Below are 26,103 nucleotides of genomic sequence, written 5' to 3'. Positions count from 1 at the left end.
TGCTAAATGATACATCCCTGTAGCTGACTGAGCACTTGACAGCATGTTCCAGTCGCTCGTAAAGTTATTTGTAACTTCACAAAAAGCTTGGTATAAAGATGCCCTACATGCAATTGACAATGGGGGGATGCATGGGATAGGGTGTATCTGCATACCTCTCTTGTCTTCAGGTGCAGAGGTCATGTTTGTGCTGAAAGGTCATATTTCAGGTCATAGGTCATGATTCTATTTTGATCATCACATGAAGGTATATTTTCAAGATATTCAGATATATATTATGATAGCAATATTTTTGTGGACGGTGGTCTTTGTTGTAAGGAACGAGCAAGAATGTCTGGGAAGACCGTCATTGATTACGTACGTAGTGACCAGGCATTTTCTGTGACTGCTGCAATTGTTCCCGTCTTATACCTCCGAAGATTGGGGCCTCTATTCTGAAGTCTGGTTCAACTCAGGCCATGGTCTTACTATTTGTTGAAATTATGGAACGCCAAAAATATCTAAATTGCATTTCCATTACATGTTCCCTATCTTTACTTGGCGCTTTTCTCATGTTTTAATGATGAAGAGAAGAACTATTTCATTAGTTATTCCCAGTCACGTATGAATGATTGGAGTGTCAAATGAGCTGACAAATTGAACTTGTAGCGTTACAGATACCTGTCACATTTGGCTTTCCACAGTTAAACCACAACTTAGACCAGAGTTTAATTAAACCTGAGTTGAGAATATTGGCCATAGGGTTGAGGTTGATTAAGATGTTTTTTTACTTGAATAGAAATAAAGGTAATTGATTATGTCAAATTCCTCTGTTATGATAGAGGCAGAAAGTCTTCCAAGATAATTGGCATTGGTCTGATTTTGTGATTATCTCCCATGGAGATGTTTGTAGGGTCGGTGGTGAAGAAATACATTTTAATTGAGGTTACCCACCAAATATTAATCTGGAGCTACGTGTATCACTTTGTGAGTCAGTATAAAGCTTGGATACTGGAAAATGGTTTGATTAGGAATAGGATCACAAGTTTGATTTGGATGGGTAGGTAGAAGTGGAGAGGAGATTTTTATTTTGCTCTCGTATTGTTTTTATTTTATGAATAAAAGATACTTGGAATCATGATTACATGACTAGAAATTTTCTTATAAATAAAACTTACAACGTTCGTTTGAATGGGAGTCTTGGGTATCAAGCCTCGAACCTATTAATGTGGGTGTGTGAGTGTGTGTGAGCAGTAGAGGTTGACATAAAACAAAGTTTTATATGCAGATGAGAGTATATTACAGATGAAAGTTATAATATTTTTGTACTCGGTTAGTTTAGATAGTTATTTGTGTGGTGTTGTTTTTGTACTAATACCTTTTTGAAGGCTTGCTATTGCTCCATTTAAAAATGTTTCAGAATAAAGTGAGCTGTGGGACTTGTTTTTTTTTAAATAGTTTCATTAATTATTTCTCTTTTCAACAACCATTCTGACATAGACTCATCAGGTTTACTCTTGTATTTGTTCATCTCTTCAAGAAAGTTGTAAGCGAATCTCTCATTAGATCTTGCTAGATGTCCATCTAAGAGGTCTAATCAATTATGAACTAAGATTCTTTCTTACATAATCATTTGGTATACACCTTTTGAGAATTTCAGCAAGTCACTTCTGTCAGCTTCTTCTGACAATGGAGCTGTGAAACCCTCAGACAAGGCCTTAGGCAGCTATATCATGAGGTAAACACCAGATTGAGATTGGACAGATTAATTTTACTCCCTTATATGTTATGGTATATTCACAGAAAAGTATTTTGTGGGGTGAAATCGTTTTGAGATTTGTAGATTAGTCCTATTTTCTGTGTTGCATAGCGTTTTATTCAAATTGTTTACTATTCAGCATTATGTATTCATTTAACCAAAGAGATATTGTCAAATAATGTTATATATATATATGTTAATTTTATACATTTTTCTTTTAAATGAAAAGTTTGTACGACAAATGATAGTGATGAGCTTTTCAAAAGGAACGATTCTTGAACATTTCTACACATTCTTTTGATCATGCCTGATATATATCCAGGAATGCATATATTAATATTTTTTACTCAAAGAATTATGTTTTGAAATTTTGTGACTTTCTGTTCGTATGGATACCTTTAATCATGTATTGACATAATTACATGAGAACTCCCTCTATTTCTAAATCCAGAAACCTGTTTTAGTTGAATTAAAGGAGAATGAAACTCTTGGAGCAAGTTAGCTCCTGTGAAAGCAGAACAATCAAAGAATAAGATCAACAAAAGTTTGAGTAAAATAGGACTAGCAATAGAAGAGTTATGAGCATTTGAATGTCGAGATCACTAATGCTATGGAGATCCTCCCATTGGCAATGCGACCAAGATATATGATGTCACAGATGAACAACTCTCCCCTTTTGGACACTGAAAATATACCCCAAAACATATCTTTTTGCTCATTCTAATCATATGACAAACGATTCATCAATGATATAATGTTGTGAAACCTCTGTACTTGTCCTCTCATAAAGAGAACACCTCACCTTGTGATAGACTCTATAAAAGTGAGAATATAAGTGAAATAAGTACTAAAGTAATGAGGGAGTTGTACGTGTGTGACATGACAGATCTTGGTCGCATTGCCAATGGGAGGAACTACATGGCATTAGTGATCTCAATATTCAAATGCTCATAACTTTCTTATTATTCATTCAATCATCCTCAAACTTTCAACAATATGTTTCTTTGATTTTTCTCTTTGATATGGATTCAGCTGGTTTCAAGGGTTCCATTCTCCTTTAAGGCCGCCGCACACTTTACAACTGGTCCACGGTCTGATTTTGAAACAAATCGCATTTTGCTTATTTCCTGAAAATGTGAATGAAAAGTATCTTGTTATTTGAAGTTGAAATTAACTGAAAGAATACTAATATAACAATTATATATGATTGCAAGCCTTTGTTTTGGAAAAAAAAAACAGATAAGTTTCAAATCATAGCCAATCGTACGATTCCTCCGGCGTCATTACGACTAGATATTGAATTCGCTTCTGTTGCAATAAGTATGATAACCTAGTTACAGATTTGAATATAGCTGTTGGTTCAATGATTTAGAACATTACACATGAAGATATTCCAGGTCTCGTTATTAGCATCAAATTCTATAATGTCTTATTCCAAAATAGGGTCGCAGACCAATCGTAAGGTGTGCGATGGCCTTTATACACAAAGGTAACCATGGGTCTGAAATTTGAACAGTCTGTTTCAGAAAATTGAAAGGCTTATTTTATGATGTGGAGCGTTGTGGCCCAGTGGAGTAGTCCTCTGACTTTGAAACAAAGGGTCATGGGTTCGAATCTCAGCCATGGCGTGATTTCCTACAGCAAGAAATTTACCCACATCGTGCTGCACTCAACCCAGGTGAAGTGAATGGGTACCCGGCAGGATTGATTCCTTGCAATGCATGAGCACTGAGAGGCAGCTCGAGCTAAAGCCGGAGTAATAATGATAACAACGCACCTCGGAATTGAATATTTCTAGATAGATGGCGCTATATAAATGCCTGTTATTATTATTATTATTATTATGAGCCTTGTCCATGTTAATGCATAATTGGAGGTTGGTGGTTGTTTTTTCCTCTTTTTTCCTTTTAATACTGTTGTTTACATTCTTCTATCATTCCAATGCTCTCATACCATGGTGCTATGTTCAAGTTATTCATGCTCGAATTGCACTCTAGGAAATTTTCGTACAAGTAGTGTAACTGATAATTTATGAATAATAATGATAAAATTGTTGATGGGGATAACAACAACAATACCAATCGATGATGATAATTATGATAGTTAAATATGATAAAATTATGATCACCAACATGATTCATAATTTTATCATAAACACTGTAGAGATTATAATGATGATGATATGAAAATATATATAATTACAATACTACTTCTTCTAATATTAAAGGTAATGATACTGATATAACAATGATAATGTTATTGATGGTGATGATAATAATAATACTACTAATAATAATATTGAAGATAATGATTAGGGTAATAATGAAACTGATAATAACAATGATAATGATAATCTTAATATTGATGATCATGGTAGTGATAATTTTTATATACAAAAACAACAATCGTCTTTGATAGCGTTGGTTCACTGGTCTGAACATACATGTATACGCAACCAAACAGATAATTTATCAGTCGTGAAAACTTGTAATATAGACACTTCTTACATAATGCAAAGATATGCTGGACATATCATAACTCATTGTTATATCTACATTCTGCACTATAAATTTTGTGGATTTGAAATAAATCCAGATAGGCTGCGGTGAGGGACCAGTCGGACATTGGATTTGGAGATTTTAATTTAAAGCTGGAAGATTTGAGTTTAAAATTGTTTGAGATCTCAGAATACAACTCAAGGATTCAAATTAAATTCTGATTTTGGGATTTTAACTTGTCAGTAATCACAGCCAAGCTTGATTTATTTCAAACTCCAATGATTTAGAGTGTTTGTAATAAGACGTCAGAAAATGTATTTTATGGACGTTGAAGGCATGAATGTGACAAGGAGTCGGTGCTTCAATATACTGTAATCAGGATCATTGAAAAATAGATTATACTATCTCAAAATATATATTGCTTATAGTTGTAGACCTGGGATGTAGATTCATGTGATGAATAATTGTTTTATACGGAGGTGTAACAAAACATTCCAGTCTCTTCCATATTACAGGGATGAAGAGTCAACACATGTCGTTTTTGCATCATTGGTGTTCTTCTTTTTTTTTAAATGGGGATGTGGATCCTAATCAGCTGATTGGCTGAAATCAACCATGTGACCGGTCATTCAGTTTAGCTATCAGGATAATTGCTTATGACTGGTATTCATGAATAGTTATGTCGAGCTTTGAGATGAGGATGTTTTATCAAATTGCAAGGATCTATATCACTATTTTATAAAACAAATAATACACATCATTTTGCTTGGTCATTAAAACAATTACAAACACTTGTTACCTTTGAAACAGTCCAGTTGCCCTTGGCTCTGCCTCGTGCGTTTCAGAACAGTTCCATACATGTAATTCTTCTAAATGCCCTCGATAATGTGTGTATAAAGTTGTATATTAGTGCATCGTTACCGTTGATGAAATCTAAATTACATATATTTTGAAATAATACCAATCAGATTGGATGTCCTGAAACTTATATACTTTCCTGAAAATACCGACAGAAACTTGGATCACCTGATATCACTGTGAATAAACAACATTTATTGCCAGTCTTTCTTTGGTATTACGAAATGTTGAATCGTAAGTTTTATCATAAGCAAGTCCCTTTGACATGTTCCTTTATAAATATCTCTCGCTTTCTTTTAACATTTTGCTATCTTTGACATCACCTTTCTCTATGTTTGTTTAATGTGTTTAATATTCCAAAGACATTTATTGTGTGCGTCCCATATATAGTTATGTATTGCATTTACCCTTTTTCATTATTATGTATAACAACTGAGAGCATCTAAGAATAGCAATGTCTTGCATTTATGGTTCAAATTCCAAGAATAATGCTTCATACTGTCTTTAAAAGAAATGAAAACTGATTTAAGTTGTAAAATCGGCAGAGTTTCGCAAAATTGAAGTTTTTTACATTGTTGGAAAAAGGTGTATTGCAACTCAAAACATTATCCTTTGAGAAAATGAGGAAATGCAGTTAATGTATTTCTTTCTTAATCAGAAAAGTCATGGAATACTATTACTTTCCTCGAATTGCCTGTTATTTTATTATATTTTCATTTTAAAGAGATGTTCTTAGGTATTTCACTTTTTATCCATTGTACATTACACACATCCGACTCATGATATGTTTGGTTTCTATTTTTAAGCATTTTTCTATATGTTTTCATATTCTAGCATTTTGCATTTTCCTATGAACATATTCAGTTTAAGAGAAATCACTACTGTAAAATGGATCATCATTGTACTACTAATATTTAATGCTGATAAAAAGGGAAATGAAAAGTACTAAACAACTATTGGAGAAATTGAAATTCATGTTCATATATAAATGATTGTAAAAAGAACTAATCATGGTATTTTCTTGACATGAAATTTAAAAAACGGTAACCAAATGGAAAGTTTTATAATCAACAAATGTCTCACTGATTTTTTTTCACATAAGTTTTTGAATTGTATGCATCTATCACTCAATGACTTATGTATTTCTTTTCTTATTCATGTCCATATTTAAGGGGTTTTGATGAGCAGTGGGATATTTATGGCAGAGGCCAAATTAAATGGATTTCAAAAGAAGTTTCATGTTCTTCAAGGATGGGCTGATCATCTTGATGACTTTAAATAAATTGCGTTTCTATTGTAGAGTCATTAATCTATTGCTTTTTATAAGGGCCATCAGTTTGTTGCCTTAACAAGGATTTCATATCTATTCTGACTATGCCATGCCGCACTTGACTTAGATGAAATGATTGTGAAACTGTAGGTCAGTCGGAATTCAGTACTTGAAAGCTTTCCTCTCTGTTCTATGATAAAACTCCATAAATTTGTATGCTGCATAATTAAGCTGTAAACAATCCGATCAACACTGTAGAGATTAGGGTGTTAATGTTAAAGCCGACTCCAGTGGGTGTCCCTCGAGAACCACACCACACCCTATAGTGTTGAAATTACACCCTAGAGTTTAACATAACACCATGTAGGTGTTGTGATAACACCATGGGATGGTCAAGAGAAGTTGAAGAGAAGGGATTGAAGCCCCTAATTCAAAACCCTTTTTATGGGCCTTTTAACATGCTAACATAATTAAGAAAGTAGGAAATGTAGTTTTTTTTTTACGGACAGGCATAGTTCATCTTACAGACAAGTCGTCATGAACGCAGATTTGACAGCATATCAAATAACATTGTACATGAGGAAGTAGATGCATTTGATTGATTAATGGTTTATATCAACGTCAAACATAATGAGATCATCGTTACAATGCTTGCAGTTATATATGAGTCAAAAATGAATTAATGACTATGATATTGTGATGAGATGGATAATGTTTTCATTTTTGACTTGAGTGCCAAATAATATAGCATTGTATGATTATTTACTGTATGGGTTTTTATTATATGAGCATGTTAAAGTTTCCTGATTGTAACATCAGCTAAATTTAGGACAAAGGAAAACTGTATACCTAGGTACTTTTACATAAAATCTTACATTGGTGATAACTTTTCCATCAATTTTAACGGTTGTAACATCAATTATCCTTCATTTTGTTGGATGTTGAAGAGGGTTGTCATTAGCTACAATGGGAATTACTAGCTTAGGTGAATTTGTTATTAAAAAGGTGATCAGAATAAATTGATGATGTGAAATCGATATGCAGTCAAAAATGATTATGGCAATAATAAAGTTGATTTTTTTATGTGATTTGAAAACAATGACGCTTGAGTGTTCATTGGTTATTTGTCGTTGTTTTTGTTGTTGTGCGCCCAGGTTGCATTGATTCTATGAATGGACATAATGATGACAAGGGTGGTAGTTGTGGTGGTGGTGGTGGTGGTGATGATGATGATGATTTATGATGGTGATGATGATGGTGATGATGGTGATGGTGATGATGGTGATGATGATGGTGGTGATGGTGATGATGATGGTGATGGTGATGATGATGATGATGATGATGATGATGATGATGATGATGATGATGATGGTGATGATGATGGTGATGATGATAATGATGATGATGATAATTGTGATGACAATAGTTGTGGTGATGGTGAATTATGCTGATTATAAAAAATAATAATTATGATAATGATATAGGTAATGAAAATAGTTTACTTCTATTTTCTTATCCTTTTGTGCCAATCTACCCTCGTCCACTTTGGCCATTGTGAAGAGGGGGCAGCTAATGTTCACTCACAAAAAGTTGCGTTACACCCGCCCCCAAGCGCCGATCACAACTCTCCACTAATCGGTCGTGGTTGGGGGGGGGGGGCCTTTTGATTGATGCCTTGGATTTTCGATATTGCAAATGAATGTACAGCCAACTAATGTTGGCTGGCTACTGAAGTGGATTGGCGCCGGGAAGGGGCCGGGGGGTGGTATTTTAACTTGTTTTAGTCTCCCTTGGCTTTGGGGATTTCCCCCCCCCCAAAAAAAAAAAAAAGTACAGTCCCTCTCACCTCCTAACTGGACAAAGTGGCACTCTGCAGAGGGGGGGGGGGTGGTCTTGCCAATATCTCCGACTTCGTTAGACTTAAGGAAAGATAGGGGCTTCCCCCTAATGGTCCGAACGTGACAAGTGCAGTATTTGTGACTTTAGGCTTGAATTGTCACGAGACATTCAGAGATATCTTCGATATATGCACCACCCCCCCCCCCCCGTCATTACCGTTCTTTGCAAATCGTTCACGTGATCTAGAAATACCATTGAATAGGGGACAAATCTACACTTGTTTTACTTGCTCTCTCTCTCTCTTATATATATGTGTGTGTGTATGAGTTATATAAATCAATTTCTGGTAGCCGTTGGCACAATATTCGTGGGTGCTAGAATTTTTATTTTTCGATGAAAATGTTCAGGGAATATTACTTAATTTATTTAGAATATAAGGAAATTGGCTCCCAAGAGAACTCTTAAAAACTTAACATTAGCCGACGATGATGGCGGTATAACGCAAGTTCTTCCGGCTTTACACATTTTCTTTCATATATGGAGCTCCACGTAATAAAATGAAATATAGAGAGAGAGGGAGAGAGCTGAATGCAAGAAAGCTTTTTAAGTTCATAATTGTTAAAGGACACCCCAACAAAAAGTTGATTTGAATAAAAAAAAATAGAAAAATCAAACTTGCACAACACTGAAAATTTCTTCAAAATCGGATGTAAAATAAAGAAGTTATGACATTTAAAAAAAGTTTTGCTTAATTTCCCAGAATAATTATGCACATCCTGGTCGGTATGCAAACAAAAATTATGATGTCACCCACTTACCATTTCTTTTGTATTTCATTATGAAATATTCTACTTTTCTCCTCATGTCATGTGAAACAAAGTTTTATTCCTCCCTGAAATTGTGGTATTACCATTGTTTTAACATTTTATGGCTCAGTCAAGTTGGCCCTTATTGTTAAATCTGTAAAAATTGAAATATTGTATAATTCAAACAATAAAAAACAAAAGAAACAGTGACTGATGGACATCGTCGACTGACTCATTTGCATGACACTGAGTTGTGCATATCACTGTTTTGTGAAAAATTAAACTTAAAAATGTCATAACTTTCTTATTTTACATCCGATTTTGATGAAATTTTTAGCGTTATCCTTGTTTGATTTTTCTCTATTGATTCAAATCAACATTTTTCTGAGATGGACTTGACCTTTATATGTCTAGTCAGTAGCCATGATTTTGCTCGCCCCCCCTAAAACACTGAGTATCTTTTGACATGGACAGGTCCATGTTTTTGCGAAGTTTTCCGATTGCATACCAATGAATAATGCACAAGTCGCCACCACATAAAAACAGTAAATATGGGAAAGAGGAACAAAAAAGAAAGGGTAAACGTCCATCAAACTGATCAAGAAAAGACAAAGGAAAGACAATGGGAAAATTATATACATTATTGCCTCCCTATTTCTTTCAAATTCTTTTCCCCCCTTTTTGTTTTAATTAATCTCTTTCCTTCTTTCATTTCACGCTGTTTCACCTTTTCACTTTCCATTTTGTTTTATTTCCATTCTATTTTGAGCAATAGAAGTCACATTCAAACTAAGGGGCTGATCGCTTTGCCCACTTGTACTTGATTTCCACTGATTATTCATTCTTCCTTTACAAAGAAATTTGTTCGGCTATTAATATCTAAAAGTTCTCTTATTAAATGATAATAATTATATTGATGATTTCATTCACTCACAATTTGTGTGTCTTTTTTGTTGTTTGAATTATACGTTATTTCAATTTTTACAGCTTTGATTGAAGGTTCATCTTTGCTAAACCACTGACAATTTCATTCTTAAAGGTCAGGTCCACCCCAGAAAAATGTTGATTTGAATCAAACAAGCATAATGCTGAAAATTTCAACAAAATCGGATGTAAGATAAGTAATTTTAAAGTTTCCCTTATTTTTCACAGAACAGTTATATGCACAACTCAGTGATATGCAAACGAGAGAGTCGGTGATATCGTTCCGTCACTGTTTCTTTTGTTTTTTTTATTGTTTTAATTTTACATTTCATTTTTACAGATATGACAATAAGGAATAACTTGATTGAACCAAAAAATGTTAAAACAATGGCCTTTCCACATGTTCAGTGAGGAGAAAACTTTGTTTCAAAGGACAATGAGGAGCGAATCAGACTATTTCATATTTTATGTAATAAAATACAAAATAAATATTGAGTATAATAGGTGATGTCATCAGTCCCCTCATTTGCATACCGACCAGGATGTGCATAGAACTGTTTTGTGAAATTGAGCGAAACATAAAAATGTCATAACTTTATTTTTTACATCCGATTTTGATGAAACTTTCAGCGTTATGCTTGTTGGAATTTTCTCTTTTTATAAAAACCACTCTTTGTTGGGGTGGACTTGTGTGTCCTTTAAATATTTGAGCTCTGTCGCTAAGCTTGCTCATATTAAGTGGATGAGCACAAAATAGGATCGTGACCGCTATCGTATAGGCCTATTTTTTGCAGGGGTTTCTGCATTTTATTCATAAATCAATAATAAATTAACATGTTCACATAATGACAAAAATACATAGGGTGTGACAATCAAAGAGATGAATAATATTGACAAAGACAAATAATAAAATTATAAATACAGCATGTGATAAGTTCAGTAAAATACAGGAGGCAGCCATTATAAGCACAAAATTGCTTGAAGCAATAGCAGCCAGGAGAGGGGGCTACATGAAAACCATGATGAAATATTTTGACAAAATGATGTCACGAAATATAAAATATTGAAAATTAGAAACTCGGTTGGGTAAATACAAGATTAATTGCGGTAAAAAGAAGTGCAAATGCGTGCATTTGGGTGAGTGCAGGTTATAGACTACTCCCAAGGGAGTGGAGGATGTGTATACATTGTGTGCAGGAATGACTGATTGAATCCGATGACCGGGGTAATAGTATATCTGTAAGCGCTTAGACACGTCGTTCGGATGTATTAAGCGTTACATAAAAGCTGATTATTAATTATTATTATTATTATAATAGAATTATGTATACTTAGAAATAAGAAGCTTTTTCAACGAAGCTTTAAAAGAAAAAGAGATGAAAACCGTTTAATAGTATGTGGCAAGGAGTACCCAATATGATACTTCCAAAAGAACGACACGATGTTATGTTCTATTCTTTATTTTTGTCTTCAATACCCAATATCTAGGCCATGGTGGCGTACCGTCTTTTTATATAAGCAAATAATATTCCAGGGTTGGTTAAGTGGAGATTTGTTGAATGTCGTGTTGGATTAAAAAAAGACAAAAAAGATTGCGAAATGGAATCGGAATAGTATTGTTTGCAAATTTATACATAAATACGGCTGTTTTACTTTTTTTTTACAAGTGTTAATATCGTAAATTTTCAGTGTCTTTAATTCGTGAAATATGACTGTGTACAGATGCGGAATGCTTTCTTTTAAAGAGGAATATCGTTTTCGTTTATTCTCACCTTACTACAGTAACTATACCCCCATACTATGTTGCACTAAGATACAAGTGGCATAAAACGAACGAATTATAAAGCATAAATAATGACTTTTTTGAGAGATATTTTTTAAATCTATATAAAATCCCTATCTCTGTGGATGCCAGCCAGCATGCAAACATTGTGAATGTGACTGTTCCAAGTTGAATTGAGTCAATCAATATGTGTACTTGTTTTTTAAATGATAGATATGTCATCTATATAGATACTGTGAAGGAACATTATGTATAGTTTAAATGTGTTTAAAATACATAAAATATGTGTGTGGTTTTGTTTTGTTGTTGTTTTATTTTCTAAATTAAGTGTTGGGACTAGTATGTTTGAAGTCTCTGTGTGAATAGACTACATTTGTATCGTCTGCAAATAATAAAACGTAAGTTAATTTTCTAGATGCATTCAAAATATCATTCATGTCACTGGCGGATCCAGGGGGCGGCACAGCCGGCCCGTGCCCCCCCCCCCCCCTTTGAGAGGCACAATTAAAAATCGTAATGTAAAAATGCCGGCCGTCAAAACAGAAGTGTGCCCCAATTTCGAAAGTGAAGACCTGTTTTTTTGCTTGACAAATATTTTCGTGGACGAAATCCCCTTAATTTTTGGTTGAAACCCCCCTTTTTTTTGCTTGTCAAATTTTTCCTCGGGAAAATGTGCCCTCCCCTTTCGAAAAATCCTGGATCGGTCCCTGATTCATATAGAATAAGAAGAGACCTAAAATTGATCATTTTGATACTTTACACTTCACGGTGCAAATATTGGATTTTTTTTTAAAGAAACAAAATGGCGCATATTGCTTAATTGAACTTGAAATCAAGTGAACCCCCGGCCCCTGACTCCAGATTTCTTTATTCACAAAGTAAAATGCGATGATTCTTTGTATCGAATGCTTTCGATAGATAAATGATAAAAACGAACAGTATGTTCTTTTTTATAGAGAGAATCAGAAATTGTGTCGAATAATTATAAAATTGCATAGTCATATTGATTGGGAATTAATAATTATATCATTGTTGTTCGAAAAAGAATATTGTATTCGGGATATCACCTTGTTTACAAAGAAATTGGTCGGTAGTTGGAGGTAAGACATGGGTCATCCTTTTATATATTGGAATTATTTTTGCTATCTTGAAAAAATACCATGGTACAGACAAGGCCCTGGGAAGGATTTTTTGACTGGTGGTGCTGATGTAAATTTGGCAAGCAAAAAAAGGGTCCCCTGAAAAATGAAGGTAATTTTGCTTCTGAGAAATTTGACAAGCAAAAAAAAAGGAGGGTTTCAATTAAAATATTAAGATCATTTTTGTTACATCTATCCATTTTTTCACACCTAACAGAATTCCAGGGGATGTTGCTCGTGCTGTCTCTGGAGAATAATACACGCAGCTGCCCTAGCATGCACCTCGCTTCATAGGGCCATGTCGCCCTCGGAGATTATATATTTCTTTAAAAATGCTGTTTAACCATTATCAATGCTGTAAACACTTGACACCGATCATTTATGTTTATTAAAGGGATACTCCTGGCTGAAAATATAAAGCTATGGTAATAAATAAAGTAAAAAATAAAATTTCACTGCACAAAACGCAGTGCCATAAAAATTGGCATAATCTATGATAATAACAAAGTTATTGAATTTTTAATGTAGCATTGTGAAAACAGTTATAGGTAAGCCGTCATTATTGTGCTCGAGATGTTATTTTCCCGCCTTCCTTTTTCTGTAACATTAAATTAAAATCATTTCATGTTTTCATACAATCGCCAAAAGCGAGGGGCAAAAAAATAACTTTGTATCTACATTTCCGTCCGTAATCATGATCACACCTTTTCAATGATTCGAGCTCGAAGTGCATGCTATCTGAAATTATTTGATATTCCGATCTAGAACTATTCATAGGAATTAATGAAAAAGATATGTATCTCGTCAATTAATTGGCCTAATGAGAGTGCGATCTTCTAATATATATTCAGACCTGAAAACAGAACATTTTAACACCTTTTGTAATCGCGAACAGGATGCGCGTGTGGATGAATATTTTAACTATTAATGCGCACGCGAAGCGCGAGCCGAATTTTTTTAATAAACTAATATGAAAAGGGGATTTTAAGTAGTTTTTTTTAAGAATGATTATAGAAGTATATAATAAAACATGTAAAATGCGAGCACGCAGAGCTATGAGTTTTGACAATTAGACATTTGTGACATTTTTTTTTATTTGTGACGTCACATGCGAGCAGCATCACATATATCGTGAATTAAAAAAAAACACAATGAAATGTCATTTTGTAAAAAAAAAAAAAAATGAAAATTGGTTTTATTGTACCTTTAGAATATCAACAAATCATTTCACACCCGCTCCTGAAAGATGACATTTTTGTTATCATGAACCATTAAAAAAATGAGAAATTTATGCATTTTATATTACGTTTTATATGGGGCAGCTGTTCGTATATGACGTCACAATTAAATCAGGAACTGTATCTAAAAACTAATGATCTTTAATAGATTTTCCTCAAACCTTCACCAATATTTTTATTATTCTTATCTGCCGTTTTTACAATAAACTTTTCGTCAGATTGAACTACACTTTAATGAGTTAAGAGAACATTTGACCAAATGGAACAAAAATCGTCTGCATAATATAAAGATTTAATTCACTGGTACCAACCGATATGCCTCTTACATCAACTAACTTTCTAATGCTAGAACAATTGTTTCTTAAGGTATTATAAATAAATACGGGGAGAAGGGATCCCCTTGTGTTACTCCTCTGTAATTTGAAAGTATCCAGTAGATTTTATATTTTAAAACACAACCTATATTTGACATTTGGTTTCATTTCATAGATGAGCTATTTTCGCTTAATTTCACAAAACAGTTATATGCACATCCTGGCTGGTATGCAAATGAGGAGACTGTGACGTCATCCACTCACTATTTCTTTTGTATTTTGTTATATGAAATATGAAATATTCTAATTTTTCCCTCATTGTCAAGTGATACAACGATTACTTCCTCCCTGAACATGTGGAATTAGCATTGTTTAAAACTATATGGTTCAGTCAAGTTGGTCCTTATTGTTAAATCTATAAAAAATGAAATATTGTATAATTCAAACAATAAAAAAAAAGAAATAGTGAGTGATGGACATCATCGACTGACTCACCTAGTTGTGCATATCACTATTTTGTGAAAAATAAGCAAAACTTTAAAATGTCATAACTTTCTTATTTTACATCCGATTTTGATGAAATTTTCAGCACTATGCTAGTTTGATTTTTCTCTATTTATTCAATTCAGAATTTTCCTGGGGTGGACTTGACCTTTAATACATGTAAATCAGTGCGCTGCCCAACTTCATTGAGTTCAGTACTGCTATATTCCTGCAGTGTCTCCTGAGTTATATAGTTACTCTTCATCTCCGTTTGTTCTTCTGCTTGATGTGTGTGATTGAGCGTATTCCCCCTTCTTCAGATGAAAAATTATTTTCCATAAAGTTAATCTATTTTTAAACTCCACATTTTTATGCAGAGCTTTAACCCATTTGATAAAGGATGAACCGAAACTAAACGAGTTTAAGCGTTGGAATAATTAGTCACGGTCGAGCAAATCAAACGCTTTCTTAAAATCTACCGAAGATATGAATCCTCACATGTTTCGAAAAATGAATGGCTTACCATTAAGGTGAAATTATACGTGCAGCTTACGTAAGCTTTAAGATATTAGATAGGGTACGTTCTGATCCCCATATATCACCAACGTAGTGCATGTCAAGGCAACCATTGACTATCCCGATTTCTAGTTGAATTCTATTTATGATAACATCATGTTTATAATTTGAAAATATCTAAATGAATTTTCATTTGAAAAAAAAATGTCTTACATACAATTCGAAAAACGAAATATGAATCAAATCACCTTCACCTTCACAAAACTCCTTCTTTGTCATGAAATGGGTATTTATTGACCATGCTATATGGTTCGAAATTCTGTTTGCACACAACTCGTCATTCAAGCAAGAAGGAAATAATAGGCACTAAAAATAGATATTAATTCATACCGTGCCGGGGAAGCGATATTATAATAATATGTGTTTTTCTTTTCAACGATGGGAACGAGCCGCGTGAAACGGACTACACGTGTACGGCGTTCGTGTTATACACCATGCTCACAATGGTAAGATCAAATTTAGGCGCCTGCCATGAGCTAACGAGAGAGATCATCATCGTCGTCATCATCACCTAACTACGCTCCCTCGCGATCGCTCTCGAATGGAATATGCCAAGATGATGCGTCCTTCTCCGAGGAAGGTTCTTTGTGTTGTAATGTATTTTGCATCGGCTGCCTTCATCTGTCTCATCACGCGAGAGTTTTATCTCCATTTTGACTACGAGAGGGTCGTCTTCCCAGTGGCAAAGCCCCTGGTCTGTAATCATACCAGGTCTATACATCGAAATGGACCAGGTGGCTCACGACCGCCAGGGACAGAGAGCAAAACGGAAATATCAGATGTTTTTATTGGAGTGAAAACAACTCGGAAATATCACAGCAGTAGGCTGCAACTCATCTTAGATACATGGTATTCATTGGCTCCCGAAGAGGTGAGTAAGTTCCTTATGTGATAGTTGATGATATACGATCAGAAGTCGGGGACACAAGCATAGTATATATATGACAGACCTACAGGCGAATTACAAAGGAAACATGTTTTTGTGCTTCTGGTCGGATAATGTGAGCAGACACATCGCTCACTTCACAGGGTAGAGCAAAAATAAATGTTGCAATATTTCTTGAATTATGATTTGAAATTACTCGACTGGTCTCATTTTGCCGAAGTTCTGACACATAGCATTACAAATCAATATGTTCCAACAAACTAATCATAATAGTATTGTAGTGTGGAAGTTTGTGGGATTTTGTTGATTTCAAAAATGTCAAATCATTAGGTTTTTATGACTTATCATACAATGTTTCACCCCGTTTCAGGACACAATAAGCCTTTGATGTATTTTTCGTCATGTGTTCAATATCTACGTTTTGTGCTAAAATAAAAATAGATATCACAGTTATCGATCTTCACCACAAATCGCTTTTCAGTTTTTGCATAAAAATGGCATCATAGGTCGCCAACAAAGGCTCCTGTGCGTCAATGTATTCTTTGGTAGTTTTTTTAGAAATTGGAGGCTATTAGATTAGATTAGCGATTAATCGATAAATTATAGACTGACCAATCAAGATCAATGTTGCGCGTGAATTTGGTTCAAAATACTGACCAGGAACCAATCAGAAGTGTTCTTTCAGATTTGCTATTCATCGCTTAGCTTTGTGCTACGGGGCCCAGATGGTATTTCCCCCGCTTTTGTAGAAGAATTGATGTATGCAACAAACAGATACAGATACAAACAGATACTAATAAACCGCAACTGCCTGACACCTAACCCTGAACTGATATGCTTCTGTGGTCGACATTTTATGATACCCTGTCCCTGTTGAAATGAATTCATAATTATAAAAACCTATGCTAATCCATAAAGAGTAAACCCCTCCTTTGTAATTAAGTTCCAGTAATCACGCGTCTCCATATAAAGGGGCGGTGCTTGCAAAATCCATACTGGCAATCTGATAAAACGCCGTTAATAGAAAAACGCTCCATCACTTAATTCGCTCACCACTTTACGCTTCATAATAATCATGAAGCGTATTCGAACGAGACTAGCCGGTAATTATCAGAATGGTAACACTCTTCCCTTTTTGATACGGGTGTTAATATTGTCACTAGAATTTGCTCTGAATGATAAATAAGACGGCCATTATAAAAACTACCACGATTGAAGAGTTGTTGTGTTTCAAATCGAGTGAAAGATAAATATTTTGTTTATCATTTGATTAATATTTTTCCATCTATATACAGTTTGACGAAAATGATGTGAATTGAATTGAATTGAATTGAATTTATTAGAACTTCACTGGCAATTGCCAGTATTTTGTTCATAACAAGAAGTACAAAAGTACAGATGTGCATCTGTCATAAACTTATTTTCATAAAATGGTACAATCACACATGTAGTAATATTATACTGCAAGACGATATTTTCTACAACTTTTTAAAAGATTCGTTGTGCATTTTGCGTGACTGTTCACTTTAACGCTTTTTTTAAAGCAATCATCAACTTATAATATAACCTAGAGAAGTGTATCACAGGGGCCGCGGAACGGTTTTCAAAGTGGGGGGGGGGGGGCTGACCATGTAAAAAATCACAATCATATGGTCGATTTTACGTTTTTGTACACGGTTTTGAAAAAAGTGGGGGGCTGAAGCCCCCCCCTCCCCCCCCCCCCGCTTCCGCGGCCGCTGTATCGTTACGCGACTTAAATACGTCAAGCGTATAGTACTTCATCTGCCATGCAAGACATTGATTTTTTTTAATTTTAAAGTTGAGTAAACAGATAACATGATAGGTCGATATACTTGTATTGACTGTACCTCTGGTCTTTTAGAGATTGTTTTTACATTTACATAAATAAAAGATGACTTTGCACTGAATTCTCAAACGTCTTTTCATTTGATTGATTAGTTATCTTTTCCACCCTTTTTTCGAAATGGTACAACAATTTCCTTGTGTTATAATTATGTAGTAAATGTGTTATAGCTAATAAAAAAGCACTGTTCTGTACTTGGTATAGTACTCACAACAAAGTGAACGTTAGACTCGATTTTCAGGATAATAGGTCTCCAAATAGGAAATTTGAATTTTTATATGTATGTCAATCTAGTGTCTTGACGCATGTAATGTCAATGAAAAAAAAATCAACTGGTTTAGATGGAATTTCTATATTTATTATCAAGGAATCGAATCGATAACTGAAATGATTGAGCGATTTACTTAATTGATTAACAAATCCTTATCGGAAGGAATAGTGCCTGATCTGACTAATGGAAAACCGCAAAAGTAATACCGATACACAAAAAGGAGACAAACTCGATTATAATAATTACAGGTCGATCTCGTTGTTGCCTTGTGCCTTTAAAAATTTGGAAAGAATAGTTTAAAGGCAGTACTGGATTATCTAATGATTCATTCTTTGCTTAGCCAAAATCAGTCGGGATTTCGCCCAAAATACTCCACTGTAACCGCACTAGCCACTGTTACAAATGACTGGCACAATGCGATTGATAGTGGCTCCTACGTTTGCACTATTCGTAGATTTGCAAAAAGCATTTGACATGGTCGATCACTTACTTCTTGTCTCTAAACTTGAGTCTATTGGTGTCAAGGGTAAAGAATTACAATGGTTTACAAACTATTTATCCAACACGAAAATCAGAACTTGTATCAATAATGTACTTTCAGACGAAAAGTCGATTACGAAAGGTGTACCACAAGGTTCTTTACTGGGACCGCTGTTGTTCATCATTTTTATAAATGACGTAAATTTTGCTTTTCATGAGTGCAAAGGTCATCTTTATGCAGATGACACGGTCATTCATTATTCGCATAAAAAACCTAAAGTTTTCTAAAAATGTCCTGAATAACGAGTTCACAGAGTTCTGGTAAAGTGGATGAATAATAACAATTTAAAGATCAATTACGACAAAACTATATGCATGTTACTTGGAACAGGCAACATGCTTAAAAAGCATTCTCTTTTGAATATCAAAGTTAAAGATCAGCAGCTGTTTCAAGTGAATAGTTTTTAATATCTTGGTATTCATGTAGATGATAATTAAGATGGGAGGTTCACATTGAAGAGTTGTGTAGCAAGATTAGCAAAATGGTCAGCTATTTAGGTAAATTAAGACAGTATGTAAACATGTCTGAACTGAAATTAATATATAAATCTATTTTACTGCCCCGTTTTGATAATGGAGATGTAATTTGGCAGTCTACCAGCAAAAATTGTTTATCACAACTGCAGAAAACACAAAAACAGGGCTGGTAGGATAATAGCCAATATTAACCATACCCTCATACTTCTACGAGCCATATTCACCAGTTCACAGCCGTCTTGACTGGCAGTACATCTCCCACTCCTAACATATAAGGTGTTAAATAACATGACCCCCGGAATATTTAAAAGACATTTTCGGTTTTAAATCTCTTCCGTACTCTCTCCGAAATTTTACCTTGCTCTCATCACTTAAACCAAATTCAATCATTGTAAAAGAACATTTTTGCACAGAGCTTCTTCAGAATATAAAAAATTACCCACCGATTTGCGTCAACTTCCCACTCTAACCGCCTGTAGTAATCACCTTCATGAGTGATGACCTTTACACAGTATAGTTATAATTATCATTACGTTGTACCTCTTTTTATTTATTTTTTCTTATTTTTCCCCCTTTTCGTATATGTTTTACTATGTTTTATTTTGTAATTTGTTGTATCATTATCAATGGATTATATTTCATTTTATGATTTGTTATATTAATTGTCTTTTGGATCTTGCATTTGATTGAAATCAAATTTTGGTTGGGGTAGACTTGTCCTTTAACGAATTCTTCATGCCCGAATACCAGATCTGGGTAGCCATGCTAAAACCAGTGTAATACTTTGTAGTTGTACATAGTTGATTGATATTAGTAATTTTCTTTATTCTTTTGCAGATCTATTTTTTCACCGATGTAGATGATTCAGAATTACAAGAAAAAACTAGTAAGTGAACACTTTCGCTTTATTCTCCCGTATTTTAGAAAAAAAATCGTTTATATACCGCAGTGAAGTGGTCAACTCATGTCATTTGGCTCAATTTTTGTTATGGTACTCCGTCTTCTTTAGGACTTAGGAGTTTACGGTGGACCGTCGAAAAGTTTAGTCAAATACAGCATTTATTTGCAAAATACATAATATTAATATACACATTATATACATGACTGTGTATATATATATATATATACCATTGTTCTCTTCATCCATTTCTTTACAATATTTAAATAAAAGTGTTGCCAAAGCTGTTGTACATGTATAACTTCACACATTTATATATATATATATATATATATATATATATATATATATATATATATATATATATATATATATATATATGTATATATATGTATATATATATATATATATATATATATATATATATATATGTATATATATATATATGTATATATATATATTCCAAACATGTCTCTATAAGCTATTATGCATGGATTGAAATTCCAAAGATATTTATCTTACCACGACCTATATGCGTACTACACGTATATAGGCTTTTTTTTTTTTTTGGAAGCCCAGTCAGAGGAAAGGTCGGGGTACTGGACAGAGTTTCTGCTACCTCCGACCAGGGGAGCGTTTCATGAAAGGACTTGTCGGACGTTTTATCCGACAAGTCCTGTTTTATCCGACAGTTACTATAGCAACAGTGCTTCTCAACCAATCAGAATCCAGGAAAGTTTGTCAGATCTGACAACTTGTCGGACGAAAATATTGATGAAACGCCCCCCAGGAGTATCTTAAAATAATAATGATGACGATAATAATGATACTAATAATAATGGTAATATTAATAATATTAGTATTAATAATAGTAATAATGATAATAATAATGATAATAATAATGATAGTAACGTAATAATAACAACAATAATAATAAAAACAATAATAATCAATCTTGGTCGGAGGAAAATCTGCGGAAATTTAGTCTATGCATGATGAAATTTTACTCCGGCTATAGGAAGTGACCGAGGTATTATACCTCGGTCACTTTTGCTCTACGGCGGCCGAACGGCGACTCGAAAATATCAATTTTAACATTTTTTTTGTAATAGCTACATATACGTGGATTGAATAAAAATGAATAAAATGTATGTTTTCGTCTTGCCTTACTGCCGCCGTAGAGCAAATATGACCGAGGTATAAACGAGGCTACTGCTGTGGATTAAAAAAAAAGATTAACCCAGGACTTAATAGAGAGAGTCTGGATATCTATTGTCTCCCATCCTTGGTCCAGGATGGATCAAGAAACACAGTGTTACAGTCCACAGGAGTGAATGAAAGCTCGCAATTCATTTAGTAATTAATAGTAATAATGATAATAATATCAGTTCGCGTATAGGACATTTCATTACGATATATAATGTCCACATACACTTCCAAAAGACGTGGATCCACCGCTCTAATCCCTCAGCCTTTTACAGTACATGTTGAAGAAAAAATGAAAAGCAATGAATCCTGCCCAGCCCAATTAATTCCATCAGTATTTTCAATTCAATCCAATTCACGTTATTCACATCCATTAAAAGGTACAATATACAACATACAATATTATATGAACAATAACAAAAGAAACAATACATAAACAAATCAATATAATGACAAATAGAAAGAGTAGAACCAACATGCAGTGGATGTAGGGGATTAGCAAGGCCAGAGACCCATCGAGGCCAACCCCCCTTGGTTCTGCGCATTGGTTAAAGAAAACAAATTAATAGTGATTAAATAGTTATATGTACTGCAAAAAAACATTAACATAAACAAACAAAACAAAACAAAACATAAAAAACAAAGAAAAGAAATTGGTAAGATATGTACGTTTGTGTTTTCGAAATATTAAAAATATGTATACTCACCAACAACGGGCTGCGACGTATGCGGTCGCCAATATAATAACAGAATAAATATTTGCTAGTAGATGTGTCAGAATTTATATTAGCATTGTGCAATTGAATCATGAAAGTCAATAAATCGGTCCGAACTCTTTCAAATTTGTTGATGTAGCAATTGTACCTTTTCTTATATACACGAATATTTAATATCAGCCTTACATCACTGAAAATTCGCTAATATAGGAATCAGACTTTTATTGTTCCATTCTACAAAATCTGGCAGACGTGATTTGATATCAACTTATTGTCCGATTTCATTACGTTTTGTACCTATTGTGAATAGACAGATCAAACACTGTAAATAAGGTATCATACCAGACTCAATGCATGGGTTTCTTACCCAAACGGTCTTGTAATACTCAGGCTTTCAGTGTGTGTGGTTTTTTTTTCATCTGGGCTAGGCCTAATCTGGGCAAAAATCGTCCCTATCTACCAAAAATTGACGTTTTTTTCTTGGATTGGGTGAAAGCCTTTGGTGACAAAGCTGATCATTGTCTGCTGCTAATCAAATCGTATAAATACGGCATTTGTGGTGGACTACTATTTTGGATTAAATCTTTTCTTTTAACCCGAAAACAGAGTGTGTTTTTTAGGGCGCCATATCTGACTGGGCGCCAGAGCCATTTGTTCGGTTAATTATTAATTAATGAGCTTTGAGCTATAGCAGTTCGGCCAACCTGATTTAAATAAGTTATCAACATGGCGCATAATGATTTGATAGGCAAGTCCAATTCACAAGAAATTGCGCCATGTTGGTAACTCCTTGAAACTCTATCTCTCTTAATGGCTCTGATGGGTACCAGTCTAGTCAGTTATGGTGTTCCTCAAGGGTCAGTGATTTGGCCAATCTTTTTTAATTTGTACGTTTCTGACTGATGTGGTTCATTTGCCGATCGACGGTGGTGGCACCGTCAACATTGAAATCTTACTAACCAAGGTTTTTGAAATGTCATCATAACTTAAAAAGTATAGAGATCTAGTTCTTAAAACTTAGAAATAAGAGTAATCAAGTATCGCTTAACATTTTGCCTGAATTTTAGGTCACATGACCAAGATCAAGGTAATTTAGGGTCAATGAAATTTGGCCATGTTAAGGGGATCAACAACGAAATCTTAACCGAGGTTAAGTTTTATAATAAAAAAAATATATGAATCTAATTCTTAAACTTAGGCAATAGGGTGATCAAGGACCGCTAAATATATTGCCTGGGTTTTAGGACACATGATTAAGGTCAAACGTCATTTAGGGTCAGTGAACTTTAACTTAGCTGCAGTAATGAACATCGAAATCTTCAGGTTAAGTTTGTGAAATGTCATCGTAACTTAAAAAGAATAATAGATCATCTGGGTCATAAAGCTTGGGCATACAGGGTAATCAATTATTACTTTACATTTTACCTGGGTTTCAAATCCCATGACGAAGGTCAAAGGTCAGTTAAGGTCAATGAACTTTGGCCATGTTGAGGTATTTGTTTAAATGCCATATTAGTTTGAAAACTTATGGATCTAGTTCATAATACTTGGATATAAGTGAAATCCAGTATTACTGATCGTCTTGCACGAGTTTAAGCTTACATGATAAAGGTCAAAGGTAATTTCGCGTCAATGAACTTTTATGTGAATGGTGTTTCTGTAAATAATTATTTATTTCGTAATGCATGCGAGACTGTCATAGGCGTTCAACTTGAGGCGATTAAAAAAATCAATTCAAATAAAAAAATACAATTAGAAAATATAAAGCTTTCTTATCTTTGCAGATGGTCATATGGTCAACACAGGATGTGGACAAGGATATGCAATGTAAGACACACAATTTCATTCTGATATTTTAGGAAAATATTTCAAACGTATCAATCTTTTTCTGAATAATTCCCATTTATTGAAGCCTATAGTCCTTAATATTGTATTTTTTTTTGTTTTCATTTGCAGATTTAGTTTATTCATTCTTAATTTCAGATAATCAACAAAACGAAAACATTTGCAGATTCGTAATTTTGAAATAGATGGTGCACTAATAGCGAATTTGACAATAGAGGGGGCGCAGAATACAACTTTCTTAAATTGAGCTATATCAATATATATGTTGAATGGGCAATTTTCAAAATTTGGAGGGGCCGTGCGCCAATGCCAATTATTGTCATTATTGATATCGTCATCATTATCATCTTTATTATCATTATTATTATTGTATCATCATCATCGTCATATAATCGTAATTGAGCTCACTAAAAGTTCCCTTTATTTTCACCGTTGTTGTTTCTCACTATAAGCGTGTAACGATTTTTGTGCAAAGAATCTGAAAATCAACAACATTCTTTATTTCTGCAACTGTGGAGCATTTGGTACCCTCTCGATATTAAATGCTGTTTTATTCCTCTTCAATTTGTTTCAACAGGTTGACCCTATGCTGTAAATTGTCAATTATAATCAGTATGTTCCATGAAACCAGTAAAAGGTAAGAATTTTTTCTTTTGTTTCGACTAAGTGGGAGGAGGCTATATGTATTTCAAATGGTTATATAATTCCGGAACATGCTATATCTGTCAGTGGCGCGTAATGGGCCCATCAATCTTGAGGGGGCACAACATGTACGGGGAATATTTATTTAAACAGTCTTGAGCGAGCGCTTGAGCGAGGGAAGCGACCGAGCAAAAAAGTTTGACCGTTTTTTAATTGAAATGTAAGTTTTTGAAAGATTTGTAAATGTTAATCAGAAAAAAAATATAATTCACCCTTTTCCCTTTCATTCTCTTACTCCCCCTTCCCCCTTCACCGGCCCCTATTCTATACGCTAGTGCCATCTCATTTAATTCCTGATTATTTTACTAATCCAGATGCAAATGGACAGAGAGAGTTTGCCATTGAGCTAGAATTTTTCAAGACCAAGTTTTGTAACCAGTATCAATACGGTTTAGTGTTTGCAGAATAGGAAGCTAGAATTTCCAAATGCTTTTGGATTTACAACTTAACATTTTTGTTTAAAAGAAAGACCTTCATACATGCCAGTGTTGTAGTGCTTTGATGCTCTAACTATACTCAGCACTACAGCAAGAATAACCATTCTTGCCCAAGCAAGAAATACGAACACATCTCTCCTATCCCCCGATCCCTTCATTGGCCTCCTATCCCGTTTCGCATAACCGTTAAGATTCTACTCGTAAACAAAATTACTCATAATATGGCGCAAAAATACCTCCAAAACCTAATCTCCCTTGATTCCTTCTGTCAGATCATGGACCCTGGTAGGGTCAGACAGGTCAGATTCCTCCTTTTCCTAAAGATAATACGACCCTCGCACAAAGACGGACTTAGCGATCGTGCAGATGCTGTAATTTGCTCCCGCCATCTGGCAACAATATCATTGGTGGTGAAATTGGTGGTGATTTTTTACCTGATTGCTAAGAAAGCATTAATGCTTGTAAGCAAGCAACCAGAGGACCGACGGCTTAAGGTCCTCTCCGAAGGACCTGGTACTGAGGATTAATGCCTATACCAAAGGGCACTAGCGCACCAAGTGGGAACCGAACCCGGGTCACCGAAATACGAATCCCCCGCTCTACCGACTGAGCTATCAATATATACAGTGCGTATCAAAAAAAAGTTTACACTTAGAAAAATCCTGTAAAACTATGCATATGTAATATCCTGAAGATTTTTCCATATTCTAACATTGGTACAGATCCATTTAAGCAAATGACGATATAATTGTCGAAAAATATTTCCACTTGAGTGAGCACCATTTACTTTTGAAA

At 34.3% G+C, this 26,103-nt stretch overlaps 1 protein-coding gene across 1 annotated transcript; it reads left to right on the top strand.

Moving 5' to 3' along the window:
* The first annotated feature begins 15,887 nt into the window (after window positions 1-15,887).
* On the top strand, window positions 15,888-25,216 carry LOC135155773 (fringe glycosyltransferase-like). The gene is made up of 5 exons (XM_064105998.1): window positions 15,888-16,337; window positions 20,342-20,390; window positions 24,109-24,151; window positions 24,747-24,806; window positions 25,186-25,216. The coding sequence occupies exons 1-5, from the start codon at window positions 16,008-16,010 to the stop codon at window positions 25,214-25,216; spliced, it is 513 nt and encodes a 170-aa protein (XP_063962068.1). The 5' UTR covers window positions 15,888-16,007.
* Window positions 25,217-26,103: the final 887 nt, after the last annotated feature.

Source organism: Lytechinus pictus, chromosome 10 (assembly GCF_037042905.1).
Source record: "Lytechinus pictus isolate F3 Inbred chromosome 10, Lp3.0, whole genome shotgun sequence".
Lineage (NCBI taxonomy): Eukaryota > Metazoa > Echinodermata > Echinoidea > Temnopleuroida > Toxopneustidae > Lytechinus > Lytechinus pictus.
The sequence above is the reverse complement of the archived record's forward strand: the minus strand, read 5'-3'. Positions and strand labels throughout refer to the sequence as shown.

What these genes read in the sequence shown, in the direction of transcription:
- LOC135155773 (XM_064105998.1), top strand. Translation starts at nt 16,008, where the DNA reads ATGGAATATGCCAAGATGATGCGTCCTTCTCCGAGGAAGGTTCTTTGT. An exon ending in TGTGGACAAGGATATGCAAT is followed by an intron (nt 24,152 to 24,746) that starts GTAAGACACACA and finishes TTGTTTCAACAG; the next exon opens with GTTGACCCTATGCTGTAAAT. An exon ending in TTCCATGAAACCAGTAAAAG is followed by an intron (nt 24,807 to 25,185) that starts GTAAGAATTTTT and finishes TTACTAATCCAG; the next exon opens with ATGCAAATGGACAGAGAGAG.